We start from the raw sequence: 22,038 nt of genomic DNA on the forward strand, positions 1-22,038 counted from the left end.
CCGTGTTTCAGGCTCCCACCTCCCAGTTTTCCCCTGTGCGAACCCCCACATTTGTATCACTCACACACCAGCCACACTGTTCCAAGCACCACATTCTACAAACACTGTGACTGACTCCTTGTCTTTGCTCACACAGGAAATCTTTGATCTATCTATATACATCAAAAACATTCATCCCATTCTATTTTAGTTCCTCATTCCCTGACTCTATCCTCAGAGCTGCCACTGCCTTGAAATGCTCTGATTTTTAAACTGCTATATCCCACACCCTAGCAAACACTTCTCATCCTTCCAGCTCTCGCTTACTAGTTCCCAAATTGACTCTTCAACCTCATCGGCGTGCTCTTGCATGCACACACTCTCTCACGATAGAGACGACCATTCCATTTTCTCTGAATGTCTCAGTTCTAGCTGGCTTTCTCTGTTTAACCCAGACCCTGTGGTGTGCCCTTTCACTCCCGCCCTATTACTACTACAATTCTTACTCTCTGGTTTCTCCTCCTTCCAGTCCCTGGTTAACCCAGCCATCTCATCTTCTTCCCTTACACCTGGGCTGATGGACACCACAGATCAGATTCTATGAAGTGGCCCTGATGATGGCCAGGAACCCTCTGCGTGTCCCCAGTCCATGATCTCTTGCCAGCTCCTCCATAAAAAATGGCCCTGTTCTCCCAAATGTCCCACCACTTCCTTATTTGTTCTAAAAAGATCTTGCTTCTTTTTAATGTGGAAAATTGAAGGTACTGGTCAAATTACTTGCTAAGCTTTCTCTTATGGCACTTAAAAACTGAGCACTGGGGCTCTCAGCTGGAACCAGAAAAGCTGGAACTAGGAAAGGCTTGAGTAAGGACTATTTTGGAATCATCTAGAAGAAAATGTACACTGACACTTCTCTAAGTTTAGCAGAACTATATCCATGCACCCAGCCTTTTCTCACGTTTCAACAGCACAGGTGGCCCTAAGGGCCTCTTCCTTCAGCATATACAGACAGCCTTCCACATCCATGGATACAGAGGGCAGACTGTTCCACACCGTTTTATATAAAGGACTTGAGTACTTGTGGACTGTGGTATCGCTGGAGGTCCTGGAACCCGACAGATATCAGGGACAACTATACACATAATCAAACCTTTTCTATCTCAAACAAAAAAAGAAACTAAAAACACCAGTCTATTCTCTCTTCCACATTCTCATTAACTCTTCTGTCCCCACAAAGTCTGGAAAAATGACAATCATTTGTTGAGTGCATATTCCATGTAAGACCTAGTATCATAAACATAATCTACACATATGATCTCATTTAACCCTATTTATAATAATGTGTAAGTTTGTATTATTAGCCGCATTTGACAGAAAAGGAAACTAATACTTAAGAACTTAACCTACCTGTCCAAGGTCACACTGCTACTAAGGACTGGAGCCAGGACTTAAATACAAATGGAGTCCAGAGTTCTGTTCGTACCACTGATGCTATACTGAAATGATTCCTGCCCAGGTCACTGCCTTTCCTAATGCCAGATCCTGATTTTATTCGACCGCTACTCCCACTTTTAGGACTGTGTCAGACTATTTTCCTTGCTGCTCCTTTCCAGTTTTTTTGAGGACTCCCCTTTTTGTTACTTGTCTCCTCAATGTTAATAACCTTAAAAGTAAATTAATGGTTTTAACTCTGACTCATAGGCTATCCTCCTAAATTCATATCTCCAGTCAGACCTTCCACCTGATATACCCAAATGCCTAATACACTCCTGGAGAGTCCCACAGGAATCTTAAATTCTGTCCTAAAATTAAATCAATCATTTCTACCCACCACCATTAAGCCTCTCATTCACGTCCACCACTTCCCCCACAAAAGACAGGAAAATCCAGCAGGAGCAGATTCTACTTCCATAAAGGGTTCCACTCTCTATAGAGGGATCTTAACCCAAGAAAACATCTTTCTCCTCTCTATCAATCACTAAGTTCCATTAATTCTCTCTTCTTGGTATCTTCTGCCTTCATATCCATTCTTACAACTTCAGTTTCAGCCCTGATCACCTCTCATCTAGTTAAAAGCAATAACATAACACATCTTCCCGTCTCCCCATCTCCTAGCAATCCAGCCTCAAAAATCACTGCTGAAGTAGTCCTCCCCAAAATTACAGAGGGCTGTATCTCTCACTTTTTTTAATTAAAATCCCTCCAATAACTTCCACAGTTTTCAGGTCAAAATACATACCTCTTAGCCTAAGCCTACCAAGACGTCTGTATCATCTAGCCTACTTCTTGAAAACTTCTTCAACCACCACTCCCCCACAAATGGCCTTTACTCAGCTGCTCTCAACTACTGCACTTCCTGAACTGGGACAATGTTACCTCATGCCTCTGTGCCTTCACACACGCTGATCCCTATGCCTGAAATGAGACAAGCCAGCCCTCACCCTTCCTTTAGTCTGCTGTTAAGTTTTAACCCACTTAGAATGACCTCGAGGCTGAGCTCCCTCCAGCACTCCTCCCACTTGGTCCAGACCTTGCCCAGCGCTCTAATAATCATCCACGCACACCTCCATCACAGCACTCACCAAACTGCTATTATCATATTTACTTTTTCATCTCCACCAGGCATATGGCTCATGAGGATGACCTTATTCGGTTTTGCCTCCCCGCCATAGAAAAGGCATTTAATAATCACTGAATCACTAAACTATACTTCCTAGACCATCCTAAACTCAATTCTCTTCCTAAATTTTGTTTTCCATATTGATATCATTCAACTGGAAATAACAATGTACTACCCACAGTCTTTTATCATTTTCTAAAATAAAAATCACTCATTTTTACGTTGCTAGAGATAATCTTGAGAAGAGCAACTATTATGCCTCACTTCACTTTAGTTCCCATAAAAAGACTTACCTACAGACACTACTTAGTGATATTTGTTGTCAATGATCTAATATTATATAGTCAAGAATGATGTAAAAGCTTACTATTCTCATTATATTACTGACTTAACGAGGACACATACCCAGAAGTTAACTGTGTGATCTTGGCTAAGTCGTAACATCTGAACTTTAGTTTTCTCACTTGGTAAAATGGGGGCAATAGCCACGTCACCCCACTGTGAGTGGCTTTTATGGAATCCATACCCTTTCATCTCTGAACACGTGCCTAGTATGTGCCTAATAGAGCCTGAAAGCTGGGAGACCCTCAAATATTTGTTGAACGAATATTTAAATCTTAATTACTCAACATAAAGTCAGGAGATCGACAGTTAGAGTGAACAAAAAAATGAACATTCATCCTGATCATTAAATACAACCTATAACAACTCTGCAGAGGAGTTTTGATCTGAAATTTGCCAGCAAACAGAGTTATGAGTATAAGGATAAAGTTCAGAACAGAAGTCTTTGAAGCTACTGATCCTACTCTGAGAAGCACAGGGTTTACATTATTTGTTCTAACCACAAAGTTATTTTACATTTAACTGAAGTCATGCCAGTACCCACCTATAAAGGAAATACTTAAAAGAAAATGAGAAAGAAGGAAATATGCGATGGGTAGAAAATTTTTGTTAGATTTTCTATGGATGCAATGGACATACTTAGGGCTCTGAAATAAAACCTGAGGCTTAACTCTCGGACCGGTCTCTTATTCGCTATGTGATGAGGCAAATTCCTTACAGTCCTATTGCCTTTATTTTCTTACCATAAAACTAGATACTAACAACCATGTGGTACTATTGAAGGGAGTAGATATCAGATATTTACTATGCAATGCCAAGTATACAGCAAGAATTATTAAGTTTCATATCAAGGGACCCTGGATCCACCAGAATTAGGCTCTCAGAAGAACTCCTTCACATTTCAAATTGCTGGGATCGCAGTTACTCACAGAGATTCTGGGCTGTCTTGGAATCCAACACCTTTAACTCTTTCACTTTTTTCTTTTGCAGAGATTTCTTTTCTTCTCCACCTTCCTGATCCTTCTTGGCTAGTGAGGGAAAGATTAGAAAAGGATGATTAAGGACAGGCCACATCTATCCCAAAAGGAACTACTGTCCCATTCTAGAGAGGCCTTCACTTCTCTATCCGTAATGGTCTTCCTACTAAAGTTCCTCCAAGCTAACCTCCTCTTTAACCACCCAATCTTCTATTAGTGACTTCCCTCTCTAGCCGAAATAAATATGCCATTTTCATTTCTTTAATAGTTAATAATACTTTCTCACCCAGAGTCTATCTACTTGTAGGGAACAGCAAACATTCTTTCTGTAGAAGACCAAATAGTAAGTATTTTAGGCTTTGCAGACTATTGTGGTCTATTTCAACAGCTCAACTCTGCCACTACAGCAGGAAAGCTGTCAGAGACTATACATAAACCAATGGGCACGACTATGTCTCCAATGAAATTTTATTTACAAAAACAAGTGGTCCACTTAAGAGTTATGGTTTGCCAGTCCCTGTACTAGAGTCTTCCACTAGCGTTATCCTTTTGTGCTATTATTACTTCTCTTTCAAGACCTATCTTGATCATGAATTCCCTATAAACATTTTCTTGATTTCCCCAAATGGTTATGATTTCTCCCTGAATCCCCACTGTATCTGATACATCTTTACAGCAAGTCCTCTCACTGACTTTGTTATAAGCAAACATAGTCTCTCCTTCACAAGAGAAAGACTTTGTTATTCTTCTCTGAAAATACAGCGTAAAAATATATTGCTAGTAAGATCTTCAGTATCATGTTCATACACACACAGAAGGTATACTGTATACTTCTTCTACACTCTTCTCAGATTATCCAAAGCCAATGTATTCTTCCCTGATAATGGAGTCACTCTCTGCATTGAAGAGCTAATTTTCCTGGTATTTGTTATTTAGATTTCATTCAACGATTAATAATTCAATGTTCATGATATTTCACATGTATCATCTTGATCTTTTTAAATCCTGTGTTTCTTTTTAAGTGTGCATACCTTCCCACCCCATTTGGATTTTGAACTTCAAGAGCATGGGCAAAATAATCCTTCGCTGTATCACTCCCTCAGCACTTGGCACGACAGCTAGCTAGTAACATTCTCTCAAAAATGATGTACGCTGCCCGCTGAGAAGGACTGAGGAGCAGGTAGAAAGGAAAATAGGACTGGGCAGACAGTTGTAAAATATTTTGTCAACTTTTCAGAAAGCTGTATGAGACTATCTTGGTAAGGAGTATCAAGAAAGTGACAAAGCGAATTGCTTCTGAGGAGAAGAGCAGGGTGCTTGAGTATGGACATGGGAGGAATACTATTCAACACAAACCCTATTATACTATTTGAGTTTTAAACCATTGAAAAGTATTACCTGGTATAAATAAATAAGAAAGAAAACAAATGAAAAGAAAGTTATATGGCAAATGATACAAAGAACTATTAATAAAAAACACATCCTTTGGCCTGATACTTCTAACTGAAGAAGGAAAATGCTAAATAGATGAAGATTAGTTATTTAAATAAAGACTTATTGAGTACCCATATGTGCCAGGCTCTGTTCCGGGCACCAGGAATACAAAATATAGAAAAACTCCTGCCTTCATGGAACTTATATTCTAACAAAGAGAAACAGACAATAAATCAGCTAATAGATAAAATAGTACATAGTGATCATAAGTGCTATGAAAAGAAAACCAAGTAGGGAAGAGAATTGGGGGTTTAGATGAGGGGATGAATTATAACTTGAGTGGGGTGACCAGGGAAGGTTTTAGTGAGAATGTCACATGACAGTAAAAACCTTTTATAAGGTGAGAAACCAAAGCAATTCAGGCAGCAGGAACAACAAATGCAAAAGCCTGATGGAAAGAAGAAAAACAAAAACCTCATTACTGGTGGAGTGGATGGAATGAGGGGGAGAGCTGGAGTGAAGTCAGAGAGGATCTAAAGACAGATCATATAAAAATGAAAATCAGAGGTAGTCAGATAAAAATTTAGACTTAAAACACCCAGACTGTATCATAAAAACTTAGAAGCAGAGCGGCAAACTGCAAGTAAATCTCTCATTTATACAGTAAAATGAAAGACAGAGATCACTGCTGATGTTGAAAAATAGAAAAATAGACTTGTGTTGCTTGGTGATAAGATAAAAATAAAATACAACTATATGTAGAATTCAAGACAAGTACTAGAAGTAATGAAGAACTGCTAATGAACAATTTAGTAAAGATGACAGATAAAAGACAAGCATACCAACTTCCAGTTTCACCAAAATGGAGTATCCCCATGTGGAGGAAATACTATTATGTCTAAAAATTGGGGAAGGTATAGGGACCAAAATTGAAATACAGTTTCTATACTTCACACGGACTGGTAAGACACAAATCATTAGACTGGGATAAGTACATAATAATACAATACCGAGAGCAATACCTAAGCAAACTGTATAAAGTGATATACTCAGGCATTAAAAATATATCAAAATGGTATAAAAAATATTTTTTAAAAAACCCACAGAAAAGTAAGGAAAAAGAGGAAACATACAGAAAACACAGTGGCAGACTTAAGCCGTAACATATCAGTAGTTACCTTTAATATAAAGATCTAAACCCCAGGCATCTCACCCTCCACCTCAGTAAAGGCTGAAGCGCAGGGATGGCCTGTGGCCCCCTACCCATGTCTCTTCTTACTCCTTTAACATGTGCCTAAGGCATGCTGTGTCAGGACCTGCCAGCAATGAAACCTTGTGTTTTGGCGTTCTCTGATGCGTGTTGCTGAGGTGCACCTTGCAATCATAGTAAGAACCACACAGGCTGGTCCAGCTACAACACTGGCCCACGTGATTGCCCCCAGACACGCCCAGGTAACAGCACTGCTAGGCTGAGACCTACACAAAACACTGGCAGAGTAGGTTAACAAAAGATACAATAATATGTTGTCTGTAAGAAATCTTCAAATACAAAGGCTGAATGTAAAAGGCTAAAAACAGATATACCATGCAAGCATAAACAAACAAAAAAAAAGTACAGTGGCTATACGCTATCCAATGAACAGATTTCGGAGCAAAGAAAATAGCTGGAGACAATGAGGGACATTACATGATGATTAAAGGATCACTGCCTTGTCATGGTGAAGGGACTTGTCTAACTCAGTGAAGCTACGAGCTATGAGTCATGCCATGCAGAGCCACCCAAGACGGACGGGTCATAGTGGACGGTTCTGACAAAATGTGATCCACCGGGGGAGCGAATGGCAAACCAACCCAGAATTCTTGCTGACAGATGAGCCCCCCAGGTCAGGAAGTGTCCAACATGCTACCGAGGAAGAACAGAGAATAACTACTAATAGCTCCAAAAAGAATAAAGCACCTGGGCCAAAGTGGAAACGATGCTCAGTTATGGATGTGTCTGGTGATGACAGTAAAATCCAATTAATTCAACGATGATAGTAAAGAACAGTATATTACACAGGAACCTGGAATGTTAGGTCCATGAATCAAGGTAAATTGGATGTGGCCAAGCAGGAGATGGCAAGAGTAAACACCAACATCTTAGCAATCAGTGAACTAAAATGGACGGGAATGGGTGAATTTGATTCAGATAACTGTTATATCTACTACTGTGGGCAGAAATCCCACAGAAGAAATGGAGTAGCCCTCATAGTCAACAAAAGAACCTGAAATGCAGTACTTGGGTGTAACCTCAAAAATGACACAACGATCTCAGTTCGTTTCCAAGGCAAATCATTGAACATCACAGTAATCCAAGTCTATGCTGCTACCACCGATGCCAAAGAAGCTGATCAGTTCTATGAAGATCTGCAAGACATCCTAGAACTAACACGAAAAAAGAGATGTCCTATTCATCATAAGAGACTGGAATGCAAAAGTAAGAAGTCAAGAGATACCTGGAATAAACAGGTAAGTATGGCCTTGGAATACAAAATGAAGCAGGGCAAAGGCTAACAGAATTTTTCCAGGAGAACTGGTCATAGCAAACACCCTTTTTCAACAACACAAGAGACAACTTACAGATGGACATCACCAAATAGTCAATACCAAAATCAGATTGATTACATTCTTTGTAGTTGAAGATGGAAAAGCTCTATACAGTCAGCAGGAACAAGACCTGGAGCTGACTGTGGCTCAGATCATGAGCTTCTCATAGCAAAATTCAGGCTTAAAGAAAGTAGAGAAAACCACTTGGCCAGTCAGGTATGATCTAAGTCAAATTCCCTATGTTACACAGCGGAGGTGAACTAGATTTAGTAAACAGAATGCCTGAAGAACTATGGACAGAGGTTCATAATATTGTACAGGAGGCAGTCAACAAAACCATCCCAAAGAGAGGGGAGAAGGCAAAGTGATTGTCTGAGGAAGCTTTACAAATAGCTGAGAAAAGAGGAGAAGTGAAAAGCAAAGGGCAAAAGGGAAAGGTATACCCAACCGCATGCAGAGTTCCAGAGAACAATAAGGAGAGACAAGAAGGCCTTCTTCAATGAGCAATGCACAGAAATAGAGGAAAACAACAGAAGAGCAAAGACTAGAGATCTCTTTAAGAAAATTGGAGATATCAAAGAAACATTTCATCCCAAGATTGACACAATGAAGGACAGAAATGGTAAAGACCTAACAGAAGCAGAACAGATCAAGAAGAGATGGCATGAGTACACAGAAGAACTGTACAAAAAAAGATCTTAATGACCCGGATAACCATGAGAGTGCGGTCCACTCACCCAGAGCCAGACATTCTGGAGTGTGAAGTCAAGTGGGCCTTAGGAAGCATTGCTACCAATAAAGCTAGTGGAGATGATGGAATTCCAGCAGAGATGGAATTTAAAATTCTAAAAGATGATGCTATTAAAGGGCTGCACTCAATATGTCAGCAAATTTGGAAAACGCAGCAGTGGTGACATGGCTAGGAAAGGTCAATCTTCATCCCAATTCCTAAGAAGGGCAGTACCAAAGAATGTTCACACTACCGGACAATTGCACTCATCTCACATGCTAGTAAGGTTATGCTCAAAATTCTCCAAGCTAGGCTTCAACAGTACATGAACCAAGAACTTCTAGATGTTCAAGCTGGGTTTAGAAAAGGTAGAGGAACCAGAGATCAAATTGCCAACATTAGCTGGATCACAGAGAGAGCAAGGGAATTTCAGAAAAACATCTACCTCTGTTTCATTGAGTAAAGGCTTTGACAGTGTGGATCATAACAAACTGTGAACAACTCTGAAAGAGATGGGAATACCAGACCATCTTACCTGTCTCCTGAGAAACATGTATGTGGGCCAAGAAGCAACAGTTAGAACCTTATATGGAACAACTGACTGGTTCAAAACTGAAAAAGGAGAATGACAAGGGTGTTTTTTGTTTTTAAGAGTGTTTATTGTCACCCTGTTAACTTATATACAAGAGCACATCATGCAACATGCCAGGCTGGATGAGTGGCAAGCTGGAATCAAGATTGCTGGGAGAAATACCAACAACCTTAGACATGCAGATGATACCATTTTAATGGCAGAAAGCAAAGAGGAACTAAAGAACCTTTTGATGAGAGTGAATGGAGAGAGTGAAAAAGCCAACTTAAAACTCAGTATTAAAAAAACTAAGATCATGACATCTGGTCCCATCACTTCATGGCAAATAGAAGGGGGAAAAGTGGAAGCAGTGACATATTTCTTCTTCCTGTGTTCTAAAATCACTGCAGATTGTGACTGCAGCCATGAAATTAGATGATTGCTCCTTGGCAGGAAATCTATGACAAACCTAGACAATGTCTTAAAAAGCAAAGACATCACTTTGCCGACAGAGGTCTATATAGTCAAGGCTATGGACTTTCCAGCAGTCATGTACAGATGTGAGAGTGGGACCATAAAGGAGGCAGAGCGCCAAAGCATTGATGCTTTCTAAGTGTGGTACTGGAGAAGACTTGAGAGTCCCTTGGACAACAAGGAGATCAAATCAGCCAATCTTCAGGAAAATCAACCTTTAATACTCATTCGAAGGACTGATGCTGAAGCTGAAGTTCTAACACTTTGGCTACCTAATGGGAACAGCCAACTCCTTGGAAAAGACCCTGATGCTGGGAAACATGGAAGGCAAAAAAAGAGGGCGACAGAGGATGAGATGGTTGGATGGCATCACTGATTCAATGGACAAGAATGTGGGCAAACTCCAGGAGATGGTGAGGGACAGGGAAGCCTGGCATGCTGCAGTCTATGGGGTGGCAAAGAGCAGGACGTGACTTGGCAACAGAACAACCATCACCACCAGGAAGACATAACAACTCTAAATGTGTCATGTACCAAACAACAGAGCCTTAAATGTAAGAAACAAAGACTGCTAAGAGATGAAATGAGAAGACCAGTATAGCCAAGCCATGATAATACTTTAAGATATTAATATCCTATCTCAGTAATGGCTGGAACTCTATACAAAAAATCATCAAAGATATAGAAGTGAACAGTAAAATCAATCAACAGGGTCTAATTGATATATACAGAACACTTCACCCAACAATAGCAGAATAAATTCTTTTAAGGTGCTCACTGAATATCTACCAAGAAAAATATCTACTTGGGCCATAAAATAAACCTCAACAAATTTAAAGGGTTAAAATCATAGATCATGTTCTCTGACCATAAAGGTATCAAACTGTTAATATAAATAACAGAAAGATACAGAAAATATTCAAACACTTAGAAACTAAAGAACCACTTCTAAATAATTTGTGGGTCCAAAGAGAAAGACTCAAGATAAAACTTAAAAATACATTAGAAATGAATGAAAATGAAAGTCTGACATATCAAAATGTATGGGGCATAGTTGAAGCACTGCTGAGAGGGAAATTGACTTGCTAAGTTTACATTACATGTTGTCTGGAGCTATTTGTAAGGAGGCCTTACAAATAGCTGACAAAAGAAGAGAAGTGAAAGGCAAAGGAGAAAAGGAAGGATTTACCCATTTGAATGCAGAGTTCCAAAGAATAGCAAGGAGAGATAAGAAAGCCTTCCTCAGTGATCAGTGCAAAGAAATAAAGGAAAACAAGAGAATGAGAAAGACTAGAGATCTCTTCAAGAAAATGAGAGATACCAAGGAAACATTTCATGCGAAGACGAGTACAATAAAGGACAGAAATGGTATGGACCTAACAGAAGCAGAAGATATTAAGAAGAAGTGCCAAGAATGCACAGAAGAACTAAACAAAAAAGATCATGACAGAGATAACCACGATACTGTGATCACTTACCTAGAGCCAGACATCCTGGAATGCAAAGTCAAGTGGGCCTTAGGAAACATCACTTCAAACAAAGCTAGTGGAGATGATGGAATTCCAGTTGAGCTATTTCAAATCCTAAAAGATGATGCTGTCAAAGTGCTGCACTCTATATGCCAGCAAATCTGGAAAACTCAGCAGTGGCCACAGGACTGGAAAAGGTCAGTTTTCATTCCATTTCCAAAGAAAGGCAATGCCAAAGAATGCTCAAACTACCGCACAATTGCACTCATCTCACATGCTAGTAAAGTAATGCTCAAAATTCTCCAAGTCAGGCTTCAGCAATACATGAACTGTGAACTTCCAGATGTTCAGGCTGGATTTAGAAAAGGAAGAGGAACCAGAGATCAAACTGTCAACATCCACTGGATCATAGAAAAAGCAAGAGAATGTCAAAAAACCATCTACTTTTGCTTTATTGACTACACCAAAGCCTTTGACTATGTGGATCACAACAAACTGGAAAATTCTTAAAGAGATGGATATATCAGACCACCTGACCTGCCTCCTGAGAAATCTGTATGCAGGTCAAGAAGCAACAGTTAGAACTGGACATGGAACAACAGACTGGTTCCAAATTGGGAAAGAAGTACGTTAAGGCTGTATATTGTCACCCTGCTTATTTAACTTATATGCAGAGTACATCATGTGAATTGCCAGGCTGGATGAAGCACAAGCTGGAATCAAGATTGCCAGTAAAAATATCAATAACCTCAGATATGCAGATGACACCACCCTTATGGCAGAAAGTGAAGAACTATTAAAGAGCCTCTTGATGAAAGTGAAAGAAGAGAGTAAAAAAGTTAGCTTAAAACTCAACATTCAGGAAACCAACATCATGGCACCCAGTCCAAATAGAGGGGGAAAAAATGGAAACAGTGACAGACTTATTTTTTGGGCTTCAAAATCACTGCAGATGATGACTGCAGCCATGAAATTAAAAGATGCTTTCTCCTTGCAAGAAAAGCTATGACCAATCTAGACAGCATATTAAAAAGTGGAGACATTACTTTACCAACAAAAGTCTGTCTAGCCAAAGCTATGATTCTTCCAGTAGTCATGTATGGATGTGAGAGCTTTCTATAAAGAAAGCTGAGCACTGAAGAATTGATGCTTTTGAACTGTGGTGTTGGAGAAGACGCTTGAGAGTCCCTTGGACTGCAAGGAGATCAAACTAATCAATCCTGAAAGAAATCAGTCCTGAATATCCACTGGGAAGACTGATGCTGAAGCTGAAACTCCAATACTTAGGCCACCTGATGCGAAGAACTGACTCATTGGAAAAGACCCTGATGCTGGGAAAGATTGAAGGCGGGAGGAGAAGGGGACGATAGAGTATGAGATGGTTGGATGGCATCACTGATTCAATGGACATGAGTTTGAATAGGCTCCAGGAGTTGGTGATGGACAGGGAAGCCTGGTGTCCTGCAGTCCATGGGGTCTCAAAGAGTTGGACACAACTGAGCCACTGAACTGAACTGAAGTTTACATTAGAAAAGAAAGAACTCAAATCAGTAATTTCCTACTTTTAGAAAAATGCACATATATAGAATCTAGAAAAATGGTTCTGAAGAGTTTATTTACAGGGCAGCAATGGAGAAACAGACATAGAGAACAGACTTATGGACATGGGGAGAAGAGAGGAGATGGTGAGATGTATGGAAAGAGTAACATGGAAACTTACATTACCATATGTAAAATAGATAGCCAACAGGAATTTGCTGTATGGCTCAGGAAACTCAAACGGGCTCTGTATCAACCTAGAGGGGTGGGATGGGGAGGGAGTTGGGAGGGAGGCTCAAAAGGGAAGGGATATACGTATGTCTATGGCTGATTCATGTTGAGGTTTGACAGAAAACAATGGAATTCTGTAAAGCAATTATCCTTCAATAAAAATAAATAAATAAATAAAAAGAAACTAGAAAAGAAGAAGAAGAAAAAACAAAAAACCCCATAGCAGGCAAAAGGAAGGAAATATAAAAGAACAGAAATCAATAACAATAAAACAACAGAAAAAAGTCAGTGACACAAAAAGCTGGTTTAAAAAATAAATCAATATAAACCTCTAGAAAGGCTGACAAAGGTAAAAACAGAGAAGACCTCTCTGTCTCCAATATCAGGAACAAAGCAATATGACTTTAGATCCTGCAGCCATTAGGAGGATAATAAGAGAACACTATAAATAATTTAGTACTTATAAACTGAACAATCTACCAAAAAATAGACCAATTCTTCAAAACCCACAAACTACCAAAAAGTCAACCAGGATGCAACAGGTAACTTGAGTCCTACTGAAATCATTTAAAAAACTGAATTCATAACTAAAAGTCTCCTGAACAGAAAATCTCCTGGCCACAAGGCTTCACTAGAGAATTTTACCAAACATTTAAAGAAAAATTAATGCCAATCTCCTTCAGAAAATAGAAAGAGAGGAAATACTTCCTACATCATTTCAATGCCACCAAACTATCCACTTTAATTGGTTAATTTATGTTAAATGAATTTCACTTAATAAAAAAATTTGTAATTTTTAAACACTGTTTAAGATGTTTAAAATCACTAATTAAATCAGTAAAGTCTGAATATGGATTGTATATTAGATAACAGTGTTATATCAATGATAAATTTCCTAAATCTGGTAACTTCACTGTGGTTATGGAAAAGAATGCCCTTGTAACTTAGGAGAAACATGCTTAAGAATTTAGGGGTAAAAGGCCATGATGTTGGTACTTTATCTCTGAAACAGCTCAGTTAAAAAAGGAAGAAAATATTCATAGCAGCATTATTCGTAACAGCCAAAACACAGAAACAACTCGTCTGTCAACTGACAAATGGAAAGACAAAATGTATAGTCATACAATGGAGTATTCAGTTCAGTTCAGTAGCTCAGTCGTGTCCAACTATTTGCAACCCCATGAATCGCAGCACACCAGGCCTCCCTGTCCATCACCAACCCCCGGATTTCACTCAAACTCACGTCCATCAAGTCGGTGATGCCATCCAGCCATCTCATCCTCTGTCGTCCCCTTCTCCTCCTGCCCCCAATCCCTCCCAGCATCAGAGTCTTTTCCAATGAGTCAACTCTTCCCATGAGGTGGCCAAAGTACTGGAGTTTCAGCTTTAGCATCAATCCTTCCAATGAACACCCAGGGCTGATCTCCTTCAGAATGGACTGGTTGGATCTCCTTGCAGTCCAAGGGACTCTCAAGAGTCTTCTCCAACACCACAGTTCAAAAGCATCAATTCTTTGGCGCTCAGCTTTCTTCACAGTCCAACTCTCACATCCATACATGACCACAGGAAAAACCATAGCCTTGACTAGATGGACCTTTGTTGGCAAAGCAATGTCTCTGCTTTTGAATATGCTATCTAGGTTGGTCATAACTTTCTTTCCAAGGAGTAGGCGTCTTTTAATTTCCTTGCTGCAATCACCATCTGCAGTGATTTTGGAGCCGCCCAAAATTATTAGGCCATAAAAAGGAATGAAGTGCTAATACATGCTGCAACATGGGTGAACCGTGCAAACCTTGCAAATGGTTACTAGAAAAGGCAGACACAAAAGTGCAAATATTGTGTGATTACACTGATACAAAACATCTATAGGACAGGCAAATTGAGACAGAAAGTAGATTAGTGGTTGCCAAGCTGGGGGAAAAGGAAGTGGAGACTGAATGCTAATGAATTGAGGGTTTCTTTTTTATGTATTGAGAATGTTCTAGAATTAATGCAGTGGCTGCACCACTGTGTGATATACAAAAAGACCATGGAATTGTACATATTAAGGATGTGTACAATACATACATACATACTTAATACAATATACATATGGGAAATAGATGGGGAAACAGTGGAAAGTGTCAGACTTTATTTTTTGGGGCTCCAAAATCACTGCAAATGGTGACTGCAGCCATGAAATTAAAAGACGCTTGCTCCTTGGAAGGAAAGTTATGACCAACCTAGATAGCATATTCAAAAGCAGAGACATTGCTTTGCCAACAAAGGTCCGTCTAGTCAAGGCTATGGTTTTTCCCGTGGTCATGTATGGATGTGAGAGTTGGACTATGAAGAAGGCTGAGCGCTGAAGAATTGATACTTTTGAACTGTGGTGTTGGAGAAGACTCTTGAGAGTCCCTTGGACTGCAAGGAGATCCAACCAGTCCATTCTGAAGGAGATCAGCCCTGGGATTTCTTTGGAAGGAATGATGCTAAAGCTGAAACTCCAGTACTTTGGCCACCTCATGGGAAGAGTTGACTCATTGGAAAAGACTCTGATGCTGGGAGGGATTGGGGGCAGGAGGAGAAGGGGACGACAGAGGATGAGATGGCTGGATGGCATCACTGACTCGATGGACATGAGGCTGGGTGAACTCCGGGAGTTGGTGATGGACAGGGAGGCCTGGCGTGCTGCGATTCATGGGGTCGCAAAGAGTTGGACACGACTGAGCGACTGAACTGAACTGAACTGAACAATGAACTATAGGTCTAGATAGAAACTCTGAAATTATTAACCTTCTAAAAGAAATCATAGGGAGTTTCCTGGAAGTTCACGGGTTAGAACTCAATGCTTTCACTGCCATGGCCTGGGTTCAATCCCTAGCTAAGGAACTAAGCTCGCGCAAGCCTTGTGGCATAGCAAAAAAGGGGGAAAAAAAGGAAAGAAATTGGAAAAGTTTTCACCACTTTGGAGGGGGCAAAGATCTCTCAGAAACAAAAAGTACAAATCACGTGGTAGGAAGAAATCTAAGGTGGCCTCCTGGGATTTTCTTGGAGTTCTAAGAAAGTAGGAGTTCCCTTCTAATGCACATACCCTGTATAACTCCCTTGAATGTGAGTGGCTTGACCTATTCTGGGGAGCCCTTTAAAACAAAGGTTTAGATCTCAGAGACAAGAGAAGTCAGAGAGATTTGAAACTGAAGCAGATGCTCTCCTGTCATTCTTAAAAAAGTTGCTGCCATGCTCTGGAGAAGGCTATATGGCAGGAAATGATGGGCAGCCTCTGCAAGCTGAGAAGAGTCAATGGCTGATGGCCAGCCAGAGGAAAGGAACCTGTGTCCTACAATTATAAGGAACTGGATTCAGTCAAATACTATGTGAGTGTGGCAGAGGACACTGGGCTCCAGAAGGCAATCAGCCCAGTCAGAACACTGACTTCAGTTTCGTGTGACCTTGAGCAGAGAGAATCTAGCTAACTTGGATTCCAGACCCATGCAAACTGTGAGATAATAAATCTATGTTGTTTAAAACCATTAAGTTTGTGGTAACTTGTTACATAGCAATAGAAAATTATATAAAACAAAAAATGGATAAAGTGGACTATCAAAATTTATAACTTGTATTCTTTGAAAGACACTGTTAAGAAATAAAGACATGTGACACACTGAGAGAAAACGGCCTGCGCAGCAGCTCCTTGACTAGGAATTGAACCTGTGTCCCTTGCATTGGAAGCATGGAGTCTTAACCAATGGACTGCCAGGGAAGTCCCTGCAAAACACATTTTTGATAAAGGACTAGCATTCAGAACAAATATAAAAAAGTCTCATAAGTTAACTATAAGAAAATAAACACCCCAATTTTTAAAAATAAGCAAAAGACATTGGACACATCAGCAGAGAGGATACACAGATGAAATGGTAAGTAAGCTCAGATAAGGTGTTCAACATCATTAGCTCATTAGGAATATGAACTAAGAAATTAATTAGAGATTAAAACTATAATGCTCAAGCTATTATAATCACTAAAATGGAAAAACAAACAAACTGATAAATACTAAGTGCTGGCAAGGATGCAAAGCACCTGCAACTTTCATAATTGATAGTGGAAATGAAAAAAATGGTATAACCACTTTGGAAGGTAAGCTGAAAACAGTCTGGCAGTTTCTTATACAGTTAAACATACATTCATTGTAACTATGACCCAACAATTCCATTCCTAGGCATTTGTCCAAAAAAATAAAAACATGTATGTTCAGACAATATCTTGCATGTAAATGTTTCTATTGGCTTTATTCATAATTGCCAAAAACTGGATTCAACCCAAATGTCCATCACCAGTGAATGAACATAAAGAAACACTACTCAGCAATAAAAGGCAATGACCACGCATGCAAACAACATGGACAAATCTCAAATACATGATGCTAGGTCAAAGAATTCAGACTTAAAACGCCTTAGTGTATGATTTCATATATCTGACATTCTGAAAAAGAAAAAACTGTAGGCAAAAGAAAACACATCAGCTGCTGCCAGGGCTTAGTGGTGAGGAGAAGGGGATGAACAAATGGGGAGGAAGAAACTTTAAGAGTGATGAAACTGTTCTCTATCTGCCTGTATACATTTGTCAAAACTCACAGAACTGTACACATAAAAAGGATAAATCTTATTATATGCAAATAATACCTCAACAAACCTAAACACATTGCATCTTCAAAGCCAATAAAATGCTACAATAACTCTAGGAGTGATAAAATGAACAAATGAAGTTCTTAATAAGAAATAATAATAAACAGACAAGATTCTAGAAAAAGATATGAAACACATTATATGCTAAAGTAAAAACTGAGATCAGTTAAAAAAGTATAGTCTAGGACTTCCCAAGTGGCTTTAGTGGTAAAGAACTTGCCTGCCAATGCAGGAGACACAAGAGTTGGGTCTCTTTGATCCCTGGGAGGAGGGCATGACAACCCACTCTGGTATTCTTGCCTGGGGAATCCCATGGACAGAGGAGCCTGGCAAGCTACAGTCCATGGGGTTGCAAAGAGTTAGACATGGCTAAAGCAAATTAGCATGCATACACACACACACACAGTATATAAATAGATATAGTGTATATCTAGTGTCCTCAGGACAAGCTGCTGAGCACATGTCATTGATTTTTTAAAAAAGTATAGTCTAATATAGGAATTGGTAAACTTTTTCTTAAATTACTAGAAAATAAACATATGGCTCTATGGGACACATCACCAGAGAGGATACACAGATAGTAAGTAAGCTCAGAGAAGGTGCTCAATATCATTAACTCATTAGGAATATGAATTTTCTAACTGCAATTTCTGTTGCAATTATTCAGCTCTGCTGGTACAATATTAAAGAAGTCAGAGACAATATGTAATCAAGTAGGCATGGCCGTGTTCCAATAAAACTTTCTTAACAAAAGTGGGTTGGCCATAGTTTTCTGACTACTGATCTCATCAATAGTGTTGGAACAACTGGTTCTCCATTTTAAAGGAAAATAGCTAAGATCTTAACTTTATACTATTTACAAAAACAAACTGCAAATACATTAAACAGCTAAATGTTAAAAACAGAAATACAGGGGCTTCCCTGGTGGGTCAGTGGTAAAGAATTTATCTGCCAATGCAGGAGACATAGATTCGATCCCTGATCCGGGTAGATGCCACCGGCCTCGGAGCAACTGAGCCTGTGCGCCATAACTACTGAGCCTGTGCTCTAGAGCCTGGGAACTGCAGCTGTTGGGCCCATGTGCTGCAACTACTAAAGCCCACGGGTTCTAGAGCCCATGCTCCTCAACTCTTAAGAGAAGCCACCACAATGAGAAGCCCTCGCACCATAACTAGAGAGTAGCCTCTACTCTCTGCAACCAGAGAAAGCCCAAGCAGCAACAAAAATCCAGCACAGCCAAAAATAAAAATAAATAAATAAATTCATTAAAAAAAAAAGAAATGCATTATAATTCTGAATAAAAGAAAACTTCCCTAAGAATAATGCAAAATCAAGATGGTATTAAGGAAAAGACAGACTGATTTCAGTATATAAAATTTTTGTTTTTCAATGTAGTAAAATTCATCAGAAAAAATATGAAAAGAAATTAAAATTTCCATTTCCAGTATTAGAGGTCAAGTCTTCCATGGAAAAATACCTAAAAATGCTGGTATGGTATTTAAAAATCACCTTGAAGCACAGAAGAGCTAAGAAGATGGTGATGAACTGCTCCAGAGAAGTAAGCAGGTCACTGGAGCACTGTTCGTGTTATTCTGAGCTCTGTGCAGCAAGGGTGCACAGGGGTCAAGATCCAGTTCCTGAGCCATACAGTAAGTTCCTGTTGGCTGTCTATTTGTATCAACCTAGAGGGGTGGGATGGGGAGGGAGATGGGAGGGAGGTTCAAAAGGGAGGCGATATACGTATACCTATGGCTGATTCATGTTGAAATTTGACAGAAAACAACAAAATTCTGTAAAGCAATTAATTATCCTTCAATAAAAAAAAAAGATCCAGTTCCTGCCTAATGTGGGGAATCTCATACAAGACTCCTCTTTTGTTGGGAACCCAAAAGATTATATCCTCAGAGATAAAAGTGAACACAACAGGTTTGCACTTGGGAGTCCTAGAAAACCTACACTCCACGAACAGGGTGAACCAGAGGTAGATCAAGCCTTTCCAAAACCACAACCAAGACTTGGCATAGCGCGCTCCCTGACTGGTTTAAGGTGATCTGCCCACACACCTATTTGTCTACAGAGGAAAACACAACAGGAACAGATTTATGTATGATCCAGACACTGCATCTAGCCAATGAGAATTGACAAGCCAGCCTTTTAGGGCTCCCCTGGTGGCTCAGACAGTAAAGAATCTGCCTGCAATGCAGGAAAACCTGTTTCAACCCCTGGATCAGGAAGACTCCTTGGAGAAGGGAATGGCCACCCACTCCAGTGTTCTTGCCTGGAGAATTCCATGGACAGAGAAGCCTGGCAGGCTATACTCCGTGGAATCACAAAGAGTCAGACACAATAACAGCTAACATGTTCAAGAATACAGAGGAAAAAAATAAAAATAGATGAAGATGAAGAAGTTTGTCAGAGAAATAAAATTTACTAAAAATAGAAATGAATGGACATTCTAGAACTAAATAAAATTAAGAGCTCAGTCATGTATGGGTGTGAGAGTTGGACTATGAAGAAAGCTGAGCACCGAAGAATGATGCTTTTGAACTGTGGTGTTGGAGAAGACTCTTGAGAGTCCCTTGGACTACAAGGAGATCCAACCAGTCCATTCTGAAGGAGATCAGCCCTGGGATTTCTTTGGAAGGAATGATGCTAAAGCTGAAACTCCAGTACTTTGGCCACCTCATGGGAAGAGTTGACTCATTGGAAAAGACTCTGATGCTGGGAGGGATTGGGGGCAGGAGGAGAAGGGGACGACAGAGGATGAGATGGCTGGATGGCATCACTGACTTGATGGACTTGAGTCTGGGTGAACTCTGGAAGTTGGTGATGGACAGGGAGGCCTGGCGTGCTGCGATTCATGGGGTCGCAAAGAGTCGGACACGACTGAGCGACTGAACTGAACTGAACTAAACTGAACCGAAAGAAAGAAAGAATGCATTGGAGAAAGAAATGGCAACCCACTCCGGTGTTCTTGCCTGGAAAATCCCAGAGATGGGGGAGCCTGGTGGGCTGCTGTCTATGGGGTCGCACAGAGTCGGACACGACTGAAGTGACTTAGCATAGCATAGCAAAGAAATAAAGAAAAGAAAGTGAAGTCACTCAGTTGTGTCCGACTCTTTGCAACCGCATGGACTATAGCCTACCAGGCTCCTCCGTCCATGGAATTTTCCAGGCAAGAGTACTAGAATGGGGTGCCATTAGACGGGTTTAACTAGAGACACAGTAGAAGTTGATGAATTGAAAGACAGATCAATATACAAACTAGAGCCAAGAGATAAAAGATGAAAAGTAACAAAAAGAGTGTAAGGGACATGTGAAGATGTCCAACATATGAGTAACTGGAGGCCCAGGAAGAGAAGAAAGGACTGGACAGAGCAATTAATAATACAGTGCTATAAAGTTGGGCTTCCCATGTGGCACTAGTGGTAAACAACCCACCTGTCAATGAAGGAGACATCAGAAAGGTGAGTTCGATCTAAAATTTTGTTAAGAGGACAGATTTCATGTTAAGTGATCTTAAAAGAAAATGAAAATAAAGGGACATAAGAAATCTTTTGGAGGTGAGGGATATGTTTATTACCTTGATTGTAGTGATGATATCACAGGTATATGTATATGTCCAAACTCATCAAAATGTATACATTAATTAAGTGCAATTTTTTGGATATTAAATACACCCGAATAAAGCTGGAGGCTGGAGAGGGAGTTTGAGGGAGAATGGATACATGTATATGTATGGCTGAGTCTCTTTGCTGTCTACCTGAAACTATAATAACATTGTTAATCAGTTATACGCCAATATAAAATAAAAAGTTTTTTTAAAAAACCTAGAGGCTAGAGAAAGGGGAGAAACATGACTTGGAGCATAGGAAGAGTCCCACAATTTCAGTCTTAAACAGATGCCTTAGATAGGTACGCAGAGAAAGTAAAATATTAAAAATAATAAAACCAAAAGAAACAAGCCCCATGACACATACACATAAAATGGAATGTTAAATATGATACTATTGGCACCAAATCTGAAAGCAAAGTAAAATGCCAATAATTAAAGGACAAGAACAACTAGACAGAAGCAATATTTGAAGAGAAAATTGCTGCTAATTTTCTAAAAGTGATGAAAGACTGCAATACACAGAACCAAAAGCTTGGAGAATCCCAAGTATAAATACAAAGAAAACCACATGATGGCACATCACAGTAAAACTTCTAAAAGCCAGAAAAAAAAAAGTCTCCCAAAGTAGCAGGAGGTAGAACATGTTATCCTCAAAAGAACAAAAAAACAGACAGTGGAGGGCTGTTTTGTGTGTGCGCGTTTTCTTTTTAAGGAAAAACAAAAAATATCCTTCAAAAATACAAGTGAAATAAAGATATATCCATATAAAAACAGAGACTTCATTACCACTAGACTAAAATAAATAA

The 22,038-nt window shown here is 39.7% G+C and overlaps 1 protein-coding gene across 3 annotated transcripts in view; it reads right to left on the reverse strand.

Moving 5' to 3' along the window:
- Positions 1–22,038, reverse strand: part of DIAPH1 (diaphanous related formin 1) — a 113,639-nt gene that overhangs the window by 13,110 nt on the left and 78,491 nt on the right. For all 3 annotated transcript variants that reach the window (XM_070792074.1, XM_070792073.1, XM_070792072.1), the window contains one exon: positions 3,871–3,969. In XM_070792074.1, coding sequence (XP_070648175.1) covers positions 3,871–3,969 — 99 coding nt within the window. The remainder of the gene's footprint in view (positions 1–3,870; positions 3,970–22,038) is intronic.

The sequence above is a fragment of the Bos indicus genome, chromosome 7 (assembly GCF_029378745.1).
Source record: "Bos indicus isolate NIAB-ARS_2022 breed Sahiwal x Tharparkar chromosome 7, NIAB-ARS_B.indTharparkar_mat_pri_1.0, whole genome shotgun sequence".
NCBI lineage: Eukaryota > Metazoa > Chordata > Mammalia > Artiodactyla > Bovidae > Bos > Bos indicus.